The sequence below is a fragment of the Aptenodytes forsteri genome, unplaced genomic scaffold (assembly GCF_000699145.1).
Source record: "Aptenodytes forsteri isolate BGI_AS27 unplaced genomic scaffold, ASM69914v1 Scaffold438, whole genome shotgun sequence".
Taxonomy (NCBI): domain Eukaryota; kingdom Metazoa; phylum Chordata; class Aves; order Sphenisciformes; family Spheniscidae; genus Aptenodytes; species Aptenodytes forsteri.
Window position 1 is genome coordinate 244,293 of NW_008795673.1, and position 14,581 is coordinate 258,873.

Below are 14,581 nucleotides of genomic sequence, written 5' to 3' on the forward strand. Positions count from 1 at the left end.
GCAGTAATGGAGGAAAAACAGGACTAAACTGAGATAAGATCTCCTCCCTAGAAATAGCAGCCTTGTCAAGATAAGCCCTCTAAGGGTATGTAGTGACTATGTTACTTGATTTTAAAATCATTGGCTTTTTTCACCCCCATTAGGAATGAAAAGAGAAGTCTTACCGGAGATTCCGCATGCACAACACAGAGATGAGGATCCCTGTCACTGTGCTGCAACAAGCAATAAACTCTAAATGTTGATGCACAAAGGCAAGTCTGTCTCTCACAGAGCTGCCTGGTACTTCACAACTGATGTACCCTGCATGAAGCCAGTCTATATAATATGCTTTAATCTCTTGCAACTATCTAAGCTGTGAAAGAGACAATTGCCTAATAAATTGAGAAGGTTGAACCAGAAGACGTTTCTGGTTCAGCAACACTCCCTCCTTCAGATTTCTTTGTAGCTCTGTCACCACACTGCAACCTTAAAAAATTCCATCTTCTCTCTCAACATCAAAAAAAAACTATCTTTTTTTTTTTTTTTAAAACTCACTGATAAAATTTGCTTCTATGGTTTCCCTTGGTAACTTATTCCATATGTTCCCCTTTGATCATGAGGCATATCTTTTGGAATTCTCAGTTATGGCTTTTAACTTCCACTCTTTCCCAGGTTTAGATAATATCTTCCTCTCTGAGGGGACCTTCTCATTCCACTTTAACAAGGCCTTTCATTTGCAAGCTGCACTTTTCGTGGGTCACACACACCCAACACCCAGCAAGGGCACAGCACGGGTGAAAAGGACAGCACCAGTCTCTCTTTGTCCAGTCCGTTCTCAACTCTCAGACCACTCCTACAGCTATTTCTACTTCCTCCAGAGGTTCTGTGCCTTTGTATAACCAAGGCAGACCTAGAGAAAGCAGGGGGGAAAAAGATGCTGTTGGGGTACCCCAGCAACCACTGAATGTGGCATCTGGCTTTACTACTCAAAGCGGATTGGTTTTGCTGCTTTGCCCCTATAAAATGGTGCAACACACCTCTTGCTTCCATGCAACATCTGCTATATGAATCATGAGTAGGACAAATGCTGCTTCAAGCAGCCAGCCTGGAGAACCAACATGTCCTGCCTGGCTGGTGAAGGCAGTTTTCAAATGAAGGCAGAGTGGAGATGGAACTGGCTTATTAAAATGCCGAACAAGAATAGCCTTACCGCACGTTTCACGTCATTGCCCACATCACCACCTAGCCTGTCATTCTCACCTTTCAGAGGATAATTCCTTTGTTTGCACAACAGGCATATTTAGAGGCTAGAAACTTGTGCCAGCAATTTACCAACAGCCCACAGCTTCCAAAAGTACCAAGGCGGTGGTCCCTGTGGAGCAGTGGAAAGTGCTTAGGTGAATACCTCTGGTTTTCTGCAGACGGGGGACAAATCATTCAGTTAAGACTGCAGCAGCAAAGATCTACTTAATCAGCAGACTACGACGGAGCACAGGGCATAAGACGTAGCAATTCATGTCTGCAGTGCTATTCTGCGCACGGAAGCCATAAACTCAGTCGACGTTCCCAAAACCCCTTCCCGGGGATTTGTTCCTAAGGTTTGAGTTAAGCAAAGCATTTCCATATGTGAAGAGGCCCACTAGCTTCTTTCAAAACGACACACCTGCTTCTATTACCTAATTCTCTATCCGTAGTTTAAGGTCAGACTTGGCCTGTAAAGAGTGGAGGTAGCAAACCCATACATTTGTCCTGAGATGGGCCCAAACAAAACCCTTGTTCCAGACAGTCCTGAACTGCAGGATTTGAGTCTAGGAACCATATTTTCCAATTTTGGATTTCTTTTCACTGCTCACTGTTTGGATTACTAAAAGATCTAGTGCTGTACCTTATTAACCATATTCCAAAACATCCAGTGCCAACTTCCATGTCCACCTACAGCGGTCCCACATGAAACACAACCAAGCCCAGACAAGCACTTCCATTTTAGGTATAGAAGTACCCATGAAAGAGTTTGTTTTTTTCCAAGCCTTGTGTTTTGGTGGGGAGAAGAACCTCACACCAGGGGTGTGAGGGAGGGTAGACGGTTTCCTATTTTCTTCTTTCAAACATTCGACATTCGGGGAACTGCATGGCACTTTACAGTGCCTTATGGAAGGAATGCTGGCCATTTAGATTACTTTATTACATTATTACTACATTAAAAAACATTATTCATGCCCTCAAGCTGCATTCACTGAGTGCTCTCTTCTTTTGAATGATTCATCTATTATAGTATTATTGCTAAAATGGATGTTCAGCATTTACAGATGTGAAATGCCTCTATTTGTTTAAATTATACCACCAAAAACTTTCCCACGCATTTTCCCACCTCTCCCTCCAGATCACAGGATAAAGGAGGAATTCGCTTACTGGAGAAAAAGCAGTTACTGAGCTGCAAAATTCAGTCTCTCTCTCACTCACACACACACAAACACAAAAGAGCAATTTTTGTTTACGGGTAAGAGGATAAAACATCCCTTGGTGCATACCTGTTGGTGTTATACTCTAAACCCCCAACTTCCTTGCTTGCCTGCAAAAGATCAAGAATTCCTGCTGAACTTCCACTCTCTTTCTTTACTTTGGAGTTGCGCCCTGGCTTTGCCTCTGTGTCAATGTGAAGCAGATCTTCATCTGATGAGTCATCGCTCTGCAAAAACAAGGAAAAGACTCAAAAAAGTGGAAACTCACTGAGTTAGTCAACAAGAACAGCACAATCATTTCTGCAGCCTGCTGCTCCTCCAAAGACACAGGGCTAGCACTTGTAATTTGCTTTCATTAAAGAAAATAAACAAACCAAGCCAGGTACACAGTAAAGATCAGTTTCCTTGCAGCCTGGAGGCATGGTAGGTTTTTCTTTCCCCTTCCAAGCCTGGAGAACCAGCTTTGAGATCTGATCCTGCGCATGGGATCGAACCACTGTAACGGTGGTGCTTCCAGGTGCTGTGTTGCCTTCTCAGCCCCTGCTCCTGTTCTTGAGACCATGACCCATGCAGCAAAAGAAGTGAATGTGTGGCCATATCTCTGTCAGCCCAGATACGCATCAGGGCACAGGTCTGCATCTTGCAAGACTGTTAACATTGCCGATTCAGACACAGGGACAGACCCACTTCTGCCATCCCTACTGCAAGAGAACAGGAAGATCTGCCAGAGCAATGGGATAGACACATATAAGCAGTGGCATCTGAGGCCACAGAAGGAAGCTATCTGCATCTAACTATCTTTCTGGGGCTGCTATCTCTATGCACTGTAGTCGAGTATAATAGAACAACTTTTTTCCCTGTTCCTGCCCTGCTTTCAGGCCTCTGAAGTCCCAGCCCTTATTGCTTAAACTGCCAATCACTGTTCTTTCCAGGAACTGGCCTCCCTCCTTAAGCTGCTGCACAGTGAGATACCAGCATGTTTTTCCCTGTTCTCTGTGCACCGGTCTCCAAATGTCAACTACTGACCCAAGCAAGGAGGTCTGGACTTGCTCTTGAATATCCCTGAGGCAAACCAAGATGAAAAGGATTCCTTAGTTCTTAGGGCCAAACATTTCAGTCACCTACAGTTCTGTGTTAACAAGCTATTTTGCTTTTTCTGACTTATGCAGATATTATAATATGAATTTGTATTAACCACAGTTGGGCAAAACTAATTTTAATGTCATTTAATGTAATTTAATTTCCAGCATTGAGCTCCAATGCTAACACAGAGCAAACTTACGCCTGTGCTGTTCAGCTTCCTGACGGTAAGCTATCAACAGGCACATTGACACTGCCTCAAGTTAGGGACATGCTGAAGTATCACACTGAGTCAAGGGCATTCTAGATGTAAGCCCATAATGGGCAGAGGGAGACTCTGCTAAGTGATCGCAAACAAAACCTTTAATTGCTACATAATAGGTATTAAGGGCTTCTAGTAATGTGAAACGCCAAACGACATGGGCTCAATTGTATTAGCATTACTCCGAGTTTCATCTGTCAGGCATGAACACGGAAATTTAACGACCAGCGTTCAAAGCACATGGAAATGGGAGGACAGACACAGGTTGGGAGCACAGCTTGGGACAGACCCCTGTGGCTGTCAGCAATGTAACATCAAGCCAGGTACGACAGAAGACTCCTTCTGACCCTTCCCATTCCTTCTTACGGTTTGCTCCCGTTCTTGTGTTGTGATACAACTGTCACGGTCCCCACGCACGCTTCCCACCAGGCCTGATCATGTACAAGCAGTTCAAGCCACAGCACCAAATGATGCTTAGTCCTGGCAACGTCTGAATGCTGCCTATTCTGGGCAGACTGTGACTGCAGAATGAAGGAGAGGATGTGACAACAGCCTGTAAGAAGGCTTTGCTACTGCCATTACAGTACTGCCCCACACACTGTTAGAGGTGTGCAATGGGTGCTTCCTTGTGATGGGTACAATAATAACCATACCTTGTATGATACCGACTCCACCTTTGGCTTCTTAACAGGAGTGTGCTGCAGAGTGTCTTTTTTATCTGACAAAACTGCATTAAAAAAAAAAAAGAAAAACAAAGTCATGGTTCTTTTCCCTTCAAACGATAGCACTCCTAAGCCATAACTTCTAAAGCAATTCAATCCACTTATATTTGACTGACAGTTAAGACATGGCTTGCTTTATTACAAATCACATAGATTTTAGAGACTAATTTTGGACAATCAACACATAAGACTTTGTTGTGGAGATACAGAGAAAATAGGAAATATTCTTACAGGGCAGTTCTCTTTTTGTAGTGTTTTTCTTCCTTCTGATCGGAAACTCGTCGATTTTTAGTTCACCATCATCTGACACATATTCATATTCATCTCGTACAGGTTTTGCTTTATCTTCTTTAAAATTCTGCAGTGACCCAAACACACTAGTATTCAGCTGGGTTTTGACTCCCTTTGAACTGGAAAAAAAAAAAAAAATTACTAATCAGTAACAATACTCTGATTGGAAAACATTCTGCGAATTGACAAAGAGGAAGACAGGTAAGTATCTTATGTAGAAATCTCAGTCAACTTGAATACTTTCAGAGGTGCCACAGCAATTAAAATAATTTTACAAACACATTTCTGTACCTTCAATTTATATCTCAAAATATGATGCCGACTAGAGTAGCCTTGGCTGGCTTCAAATAAACACTATATTATTTAAAGCTGTCCCAAGGTATATCGTGATATGCATAATGCACACGCAGCATGGAATTTTGGTATGCAGAGTTCATTTAACAGTTTCTTAAAAATGTACCCTGAGGAGGATCTGAACAAAACCCACTTAATGTAACTCAGCTAGTAAGAACCTAAAGTGCCAGAACATAAGACACTGCCTGAATACTGAAGACACTGTTCTCAAGCAAACTACCAGCCTCAAAGACAGGTCATTGCTGTTACGGCCAACTATGCTGGGTTCTAGGTAAAATCAAGTTCTAGAGCGAAGAACTTTTTCCCTAAGTGTCTTTTCTACATTGACCAGAAAGGCAGATTTTCACCTTCTTGTATAAAAAAACCATAAATAATGACAAGACTTCTTAATTTGCTTCTTTTAATTGATGTGTATTGTCATACTTTTACTTACCCAAGCAACTTCTTATTAGAGAAAGAGAATGTAAATTTGTTGTCCTTATTTCCTGATAAAGGCGTCTTTTCCGATTTGTGTTCCTCTTCCATTTTTAGAAGTGAATCAGGTTTACTGTTCTGAAAAGCAAAAGACCCAAAACAAAACAATAAAATTAGTTGAATGAGTTGTTGATATTTCAGATTCCTAGGTAACCTCAGAGAATCCATCCAGAGAAAAATATGTTTCCCCAAATGTGGTAAGTAATAGAGGATTATACTCTTCCTTAGACTACATGGGTTTTAGTTCAGGGACTTGTCCCCGTTCAAGAAGCACTTCAGCACCAGTTTAAGCAATGCCCACCACAAACACGATGCCAAATTTCAATATTGCTTTCTTACAATTGGTACAGACTGATGGAAAATACTAAACACACATTTTGTGAATCAGAGCACAGGCTAAGCACGCTGCTCATCAGCGTCGTGCCTGTGTGGCTACGGACAGAATCTAGCACAGCGCCTGTAACCTCACAAATACGACTGCATTTTATTCCCAGGCTCCACTTGCTTCTTTCATACCTTCAGAAGAGCTTGAGTTATGAATTTAATAATTTATATCAAAGTCATTCACTGCAAAGGAAGCCCTTGATTATTTTTTAAGCATCGCCTTAATACTTTCCTAAGCTGTACTGGCTGCGGAATTAATTGGTACATATTGATCTAATCACATTAACCGTGACTTTTTTTAACACAAAAAAATTAGATGTCTCTAATGTTAATGATTCACGATTCTGTGTAGTTTCCCCATGTGAAAAAGCATGTACTTTTGTTTTGTTTGGGGAATTTGTTTGCACCTTTGTCATTAGAAGTTCACAAAGCGGGCAAAATACAGACAGCTATTTCTGTGAGAAAGCCTAGTGTCACCTTGTTTTAAATGGTACCTGGAGAAAAAATGTATTATTCTATGAATGAATTTTACTCACCCTACATTAGCCCTCCAGGAAGGCAAGGTTTTAATTCATGTGGCATAATTCAGATTTCATTAACTCTACTTTTATGCCATCATTAGTTATTGATTTCTCTGGAACTACTCCAGACTTAAAGTAGTACGACTATGTTAAAGTAAGAATCACAAAAGAGATCAGCACTGAAAAATCTCACTATTAACAGTGTTCCCACCGGCTTCAACAAGGATGAAGATGGACAATTCGACATACGCTTTTGAAGAATCTGCCCCCCCTCTTTTATCAGTGATTACTTGATTATTTTCTGCTCAAAATTTTTTCTTTGGGAACTGAAAATTGCACTCTCTGCTTAGGTAGGCCTATGAACATTTCTCCACCCTTGACTTATCACTATGGCAGAATCAGCAGCAGAATTGAACAGGAGACATTACCTTATATTTCCATTTGGCTTCTGTTTTGCTTTTATTTTGCTCTCGAACTTCCAATTTCTCCACCTCGTTCTGCTTACTAGCAGTTTCCTTATTGGGAACACTTAAAACATTCTTTGCAGCCTGGGGAAAAAGTCAGCATGTACTCTTAATGAGGATGTTACAGCAAAGTATTTTTTATCTGCAATATAACACGATATATTTTTGAAAACTCCTCTTCTGATTTCTTCTTCTTGAACCCAAATATGAGATTCAATCAAATATTGCTGCTTCAGAGAATGCAGAAGACTAGCTGCATTTCTCCTTGATATACCAACATACAAGATTACTGTAAAAACATACTAATCCCCCTGCCTCTTGCTCCGTGGACAGGTTTCGCAAACTCAATATAACACGATATATTTTTGAAAACTCCTCTTCTGATTTCTTCTTCTTGAACCCAAATATGAGATTCAATCAAATATTGCTGCTTCAGAGAATGCAGAAGACTAGCTGCATTTCTCCTTGATATACCAACATACAAGATTACTGTAAAAACATACTAATCCCCCTGCCTCTTGCTCCGTGGACAGGTTTCGCAAACTGCATACAAACTGCTAGGAAATTCAGAAGCATTTTAGAAAAGACTTATGGATACTTCTTAACAAACAGTGTGCAATACATCACTCTGTCAGTGCCTCAATGAAATCCTGGCCCCTACTGAAGTCAGCAGCAAAATTCACGTTGAATTAAAGGACATCAAAATGAAACTTCTCCTACGTGGGCAAAAATGGAAGTAAACTATTGTGTTATCTTCATTCACTCATTCTAGAGCAAAATCTCATGCAAATAAGATGCTTTAGAAATTAGTTCCTTCATCTTTGATAACCGGTTATGGAAATGCACACAAGAGTGCTAGTAATGCTTGAAATAAGAATATAATAGTTCAAGGGGCAAAAAAAAGGCCATTAAAAATGTCTTTTAATTTTCATCCCACCTCAGTTTGGGCAGGGAACTGGCAGGAGTTTCAATAGGTTTCTTGGAGGCTCTGTATCAAATGAATAACCGAGCAAACAGTCAAATCAAATTGAACAGTCAGGTAAAAATAAGCTAGCATTTACAAAACTTTCATTTACTTCAGTGGAGACAGGGTTTTACACTGTGTTGCTTAAATTATCTTTTTCATGTGACCTAAGGAGTGATTTTATCCCTATTAGGACGAGAGAAGAGGGAGAGGTTAAAATACAACCCACCTTCCCCTTCTTTGGCGTCTCGATCTTTGTCAAAGCCTCCTTTGTGTGTGCCTCCAGCAAGTCGAGATTCGGGATGGCTGGCGGTGGGCTCTCTTTTGCCTTCTTTCCTTTCTTTTTTCCTTCTCCCTTGACTTTTGGTGTTTTGGGAGGCTTAGGGGGTTTGGGTGGCTTGGGAGGTTTGGGGGGTTTGGATGGCTTGAGTTGCTTGGGGGTTTTCACAGTTTTGGGAGTCTTTTTTTTAGGGATCTTTTCTACAGGTGGGGGCGGAGGCGTCACTTGGACGGGCGATGGTGCCTCCTCCTTCTCCACAGGACAGATCTCCTCAGCATTTGTGTTGGCACTCGTGTCTGCTTTGCTGGCTTTCGAAGCATTCTGTAGTTTAGCACAAAATGGGAAGGCATTCAGACCCACTTGTCCCACGTTAGATATTCCCCTGCACCCTCCCTTCCTTGGGGAAACAAACCCCAAAGATCCCCCCTTCAATAAAGGGGTAACTGCATTCACAGGTCAGGCTGGCCAGGGAATGAAGACCACAGCCCACGCCACAGTGACGCTCTGCTCACCGCTAATTCCCGCCCCCACGTTGCTCAAGCACAAGTTTGGCCTGGAGAAACTCCAGTGGCTTGGTAAGGAACGTAACTCTCACCGGGTTATGTCATCAGGTAGGACTGTTAAATGGGCTGCCCATATAAACGTATAAAACGAATAGTCTTTTGTTTAAAATGCTAATCAGCTTGAGCACAAACCATTTGCATATAATACAGATGTGATAAATGTAACAGAATCATGTTTCATGCCCTCAGGAAAAATAAGCAGTAAAATAGCCGCCCAATTAAAATTAACACAGCCTGACTAATTAAAAAGAAATTATTTTGTGCTTAACTTGCCATTCTGACAATCAGAAAACTTACATACTACATCAAAGAGGATAAAAGGACAAGACAGATTTCAATTTTGAGGTCTTTGGATATAGTTAGAAAAGGGGTGGAATGTAGTACAATGTCTTCTTAAAACAACTGAACTAGCTATTGTCACCTTGCACTGTCACACATTTCCACTAAGTGGAATATGATACCAGACTTAATGGATGACACCTCCATGCAACCTCCTTTTTTTTTTGGGGGGGGGGGCAGTATAATTATTATCGCATTTGCTATAGAAACTCTACCTAGAAGCCAGCCAAGAGCAAAGCTTCCTATTGGGACAATGTACAGAATAATAGTCCCAAGCTCAGACAATGTCACAGACAAGACCCATGAACATAAGGAAAATGAGATACTACATAGGGAGCATGATCACGGGGATGGCAACAGTGTTCTTTGAGTTCGATCACATTTTTGGGTCGGGGGTTGCTGAAGTGAAAGAGAAAATAAGGATGGAGAGGGGAGTGTGGCCAGTCCGCCTAGGAGAAGGTGGAGGAGGAAGGGTGTAGGACAGGCAGACACAGCGTAAAGCTGAGGAGAAAGCAAACAGGAGCCCAGAATATGTGGCGAGTCAGCCACAGACAAGAGTCCTGAGCAGTCCCCCTGCTGCGAAACCTCACATTAATTCTTTTAATGAAGAGAGTGGGAAAAAAGATTCATTTATTTCAAGTCATCCATTTTATAGCCTGGATTATTAAAAGACCCACAATATAGTTAATATTATGAAAAGAGCACAGACCTCACTTAATCTTATTTCTTTGGCAAGGTCCTTGATAAGTTGTGCTGGTTTGAAGTTTTCTGGTAGTTCATCTTCATGCTCTGCTAAAGCCTAAAACAGAACAAAGCCAGACTGCTGTTTCTGTGCATGGTTTTTTGCAAAAATATAAAAAAAACCTCATTAAGTGACACATCAATATTTTTCCTATGTACTGAAATCAATACTGACTGCATCAGTAGTCCAAATAAGGAAAAAATTTACTTCTTCCCCCTTCTGGATGTTATTGTAAATACTTGTCCTGAGAGAACAACAAAGTCAATAGTCTTTTCCAGATATTATTGCATTTTCACAACTGTAACATCACTTTGCTCACCCCCTTATATGAGATTCTGTGAGAAATTTCTACATCTACAAGGAGAGATTGTCTTAGCTGGTGTCTTCAATGAGTATAACAGGCATATACCTTGTCAGCGGAGTGCTTTGGGAGCTCCCTGACAGGACTAACAACATTTGCAGTCACATGTCATGTTATAATATTCAAAGTTCAACTTTACCTAAACGCCAACACAGTCACTTCCTTTGACTCACCACTTCTCATCTGCATGGCAAGTGGAAAAATAAACAGGGTGACATGGAGAAGAGAGCTTCCACACCAGTCAGTCCTTCTGCAGGAAACCAGGGAGCAATTCCGAATTCAGGCTCAAGCACTGGCTTTTTGCAGTAGGGAGCAGCCAAGTCTCTGACTACATTTAAATCTGGGACAGCCACCTAACTGACCTAACTGTATGCAACACTGTGTACTCACCTGCTCATCCCTTCTTAAAACGTCTGAAAATCCTAAAGCTGCTAGTTCCCCTGTTCATGTTTTACGATTGAATGGCCTGTCTCCCGCAGCCCATTCCCCAGAACTTTAGGAGCAACACAGCAAGAATAACACTTCTGAAATGACTGCAGCAGGAAATTCAGGCTGCAAACCCCTTTAAGCCTTCTCTCCAACCAATATGTCTTTCCTGGCTCAATTAATGTGTTGATTTGCAGGAACTGGGCACCTTGTGCACACAAAAATGCAGGCGTTGTTCTAGGCCTCGCTCGCATACACAACCTCTGCTTAATTGATTTGGCACATGAAAATGCTCAGAGTCAGGGAGAACATTCATTCAGTATCCTTTTGGCCATGTGCAGAATTGACTTTTTTAAAACTCTGGTGGTACCTTTTTTTCTGCTGACTCCTCATGTGGCACTATGAAATCCCAGCTATTGCCCTCCTTCCCCGTTCTCCCCGTCCTTTCTCTTTGGGATTTTAGAATTAGCGGTTTTGCTATGGAGATATTATTTGTTCTAGCATTTGCTCTCTGTTCCAGTGACTGACAAACCTGAGGAACACACAATATTAAAACAGGCTGCTTCTCCTACCTGTTTTTTAGTCCATGACCTGAAAGCACCATTGAGAATTTTTGCTCCTTGGAGTAAATGAGCAGGAGGTTGTTGCCCAGCTTTATGCAAACCTAAGTATAGGAAAAAAACAATGCCATTCAAACACTGCTAGCTACAGTTGTTTCACATAAAGTCTTTAGTTTGAAAAAGTTTAACTGTGAAAGTTAACTCTTTGAAAGCTGGTCACCACAAATTAATCCCTATTATAACTTGATGGTAATAAGGAGTATATTTACTGTGTCATAAATCCAACTCAGCCTTCCTACTCTCTGCTCCTGTAAGTTATGTCTACACTGGCAATCCTTCCGGTTCCTTTCTTGGTCCCATACTCAAGCTAGCTTCCATGTTCATACATCCTAGGCTGTGGGAATAAAAAGGCACCGTCAGCGGTTCTTTTATTCTGACTGAAAAAGCAAGTACCAATACGTGGAAACAAAGGTTATATTGGGCAAAGCATTTCACTCCTGCATGAGTTCAAGCTTGCCTAAACTTTTCCCCTCTTTTTCATTCCAGCTTTTGTTCAGAGTCGGTCGCAAGGGGGCCCCCTTCCAGGCAACACTCAGAGGGACCCCTCACCTTGCTTATTAATTAGACACGTTTTTCTCACTATGAAAGGATCTGGCGGGTGTCTCTAGAAACGTTCTGTACTAAGAGAAATAGAGGCAAAGAGCAAAGTGAGACCAAATCTGTAAAGAACATACATGCATGGATGTTTGGATCAACTCTGAAGGAATCTGATCGGGAAGATTTTGAATTTCACAGAAAACTTTGCTTTAATTCTCAGTGCTCCTGCTGGCCACATCTCTGATGTTCCTGTGGCCCCGTGTATATGCGACCTGCCCACATACTTCAACCGGTATCAAGCAGAATGATGGGAGAAGGAAGTGCTACCCTATGCCTTGGGCTGACAGAGCGTGTAGTTCACTAGGCTAAAACAGGGAATGAATCCAGTCTTGACAGGCAACTAAAAACTAAAAAAAAAAGTTACAACATTATTTGCCTCTGAGGCAACTTAAATACATTTTATAAATAAGATGAAACCTTGCCTTAGGCATAGGTAAGAGGGACAGTTAAGGTCCTTCCTAGAGCAAGATGGCAGGACATTAAGGGGAGAGCTGGACGAGACCAGCATGTTCTGCTGGTATGTTAAAAGTAGTTTTCAAATACTAACAAGACTGACTTTGGCCACCTGTTCATGTTCTACATAACACATCAGCAGAAATTAAGAGTAACTATTTTCAGGCCCCCAAAGCTAAGCAATTAAGGCAGGCAAAGAAATGCAGTTTTACCTTTGAATGTCTCTAGTAGATGCTTTCCCATATACCAACATGCTGTTTCAAAGTTTGGAAACTGGGTCAGACTGACAATTTTCAATCGTCTTTCTACTTCATATGCCCTGCAATACAAAGCCACATGAACTTAAAGCATAGTGGGTCACAAGTATGTCGCACAGTGACAAGCACTGCTCATAAATACCCGAGGTTCATTTTGCAGTGCTTCATTTCTTTGTGCTGCTACCTTGTATTCAGACCAAAAGCAAAACATAAAAATAACGCTAGTAAGAAACTGTGCGATACAGATGTAAGACAGTTTTATTGCATTATTTGTCCAGCATCAGTAAAGAACTACTTATATTGTCTTACACTGGGCAAAGAACCCAGCTGAGCAGGTGGGGGCTTATCCAGTAGGCAAATGGCATGTTCTAGGGTAAAACTCCCGACAGTTTTTAACAGTTCTTCAGGACTTGGCCACGTCATAGAATCATAGAATCATAGAATCATTGAGGTTGGAAAAGACCTCTAAGATCATCGAGTCCAACCGTCAACCCAACACCACCATGCCCACTAAACCATGTCCCTAAGCGCCTCATCTACACGTCTTTTAAATACCTCCAGGGATGGGGACTCCACCACTTCCCTGGGCAGCCTGTTCCAATGTTTCACCACTCTTTCAGTAAAGAAATTTTTCCTTACATCCAATCTAAACCTCCCCTGGTGCAACTTGAGGCCATTTCCTCTCGTCCTATCACGTCAACCCAAGCACCTCACATATCCTTCCATGCGCTATGCAATAGGTGTAAAGACAGCTTGGAGTAACTCAGCACGGGAGAACACAGTCGAAGGGGACAAACATGGGTACACTTTCCAAAATTGCCCAATAGAGCTATATCAACGTTACTGCAAATGTAGGCTAATTAATAGGAGAGAGGATGGCCAATTTATTAAAAACTGAGCCTCTACCTAACTTTAGATTTGAAGACAGATTACCTCATCTGCATTTCAACACTTAAACTATGTAGAAAATGTCCTGCAAAGGCCAGGCAGTCTACAGGTGTTAGAGTTGCATAAATCCAACCTAAAAGAGAAAGAGAAGAGTCCTGAGGATAAAAACTGGAATCACAGTAACAAAGACTTTATTCACAACATGATTTTTACACTTCACTTAGCAACTTACTTCCTAGGTACCAATACAGCTCTTCAGTCCAAGTCAGGACCAGAACCGCATATGCTTTGAACAAAGTTGCATCTGGCCCCTTGTTTGTTTTGCACAACAAAGGCCCAGCCCAGGAAGGTGCTATGCCCCTTTGACTCCCAGTCCCAGGACTACCTTCAACAGTGGCCGACGGTGAAAGGGGCCATGCTGCTCACACTGACATTACTTTCTTGTTACTGTGAAAAGCAGCAGCAGCTACAGAATGGTAGCTGCTTTCACATCACCATAAAAATCTGTGACAGCTCCTGACGCTGACTTTATTGTAGTGCCAGGAACAGGTGTTTTCCAAACACTTATTTTCATACAAAAATCTACTTAAATTAGTGAATCTCTATAAATTGCTCGGTGTTTATTCCACCATCTGCTCCACATATGGTCATGAGAGAAATACCTACTTTCCACTTTTTACAGTCAAAGTAAAATTCAAGTGTGTAAACATTCTGTGCAAGAATATACACAGAAAAATGGCACTACTGGATGCTGCCTCCAAAACACAAGTGCTGTTACTCACACCGCCTGGAAGCCTCAACCCAGATTATGGATCGAGTGGGCAGTGCATCGTTTAAAGGCACATAGAGGGAGAGAAAATCCCTGTCCCAAAGAGATTACAATTTCAACAGATAACAGGGAGTGCTGGAAACAGCAATGCAAATGAGGAAATAATTGCTCATGGTGAGAGGAAGGTGAGGGACAGGGGCAGGAGTAGAACTGCGTTCACTTAAAACTCTGCACTATCTGCTCATCAACTCCCTATCCTTATGAAGACTGTCCCAGGAACTGAGAAAAACAAAATCCACCATCCCTAACCTGCAATGAAAGCCCAAGTCTAT

General features: G+C 41.7%; 1 protein-coding gene across 1 annotated transcript in view; it reads right to left on the reverse strand.

The window, feature by feature from the left end:
- The window catches only part of PHF2 (PHD finger protein 2), a 45,905-nt gene that overhangs the window by 10,282 nt on the left and 21,042 nt on the right, over positions 1-14,581 (reverse strand). Inside the window, exons 10-19 of the mRNA XM_009282576.1 lie at positions 13,526-13,613; positions 12,548-12,654; positions 11,238-11,329; positions 9,846-9,935; positions 8,184-8,555; positions 6,955-7,074; positions 5,581-5,699; positions 4,734-4,912; positions 4,434-4,507; positions 2,508-2,665 (exon numbers count right to left, since the gene is read on the reverse strand). Of these exons, the coding sequence (XP_009280851.1) occupies positions 2,508-2,665; positions 4,434-4,507; positions 4,734-4,912; positions 5,581-5,699; positions 6,955-7,074; positions 8,184-8,555; positions 9,846-9,935; positions 11,238-11,329; positions 12,548-12,654; positions 13,526-13,613 (1,399 nt within the window). The remainder of the gene's footprint in view (positions 1-2,507; positions 2,666-4,433; positions 4,508-4,733; positions 4,913-5,580; positions 5,700-6,954; positions 7,075-8,183; positions 8,556-9,845; positions 9,936-11,237; positions 11,330-12,547; positions 12,655-13,525; positions 13,614-14,581) is intronic.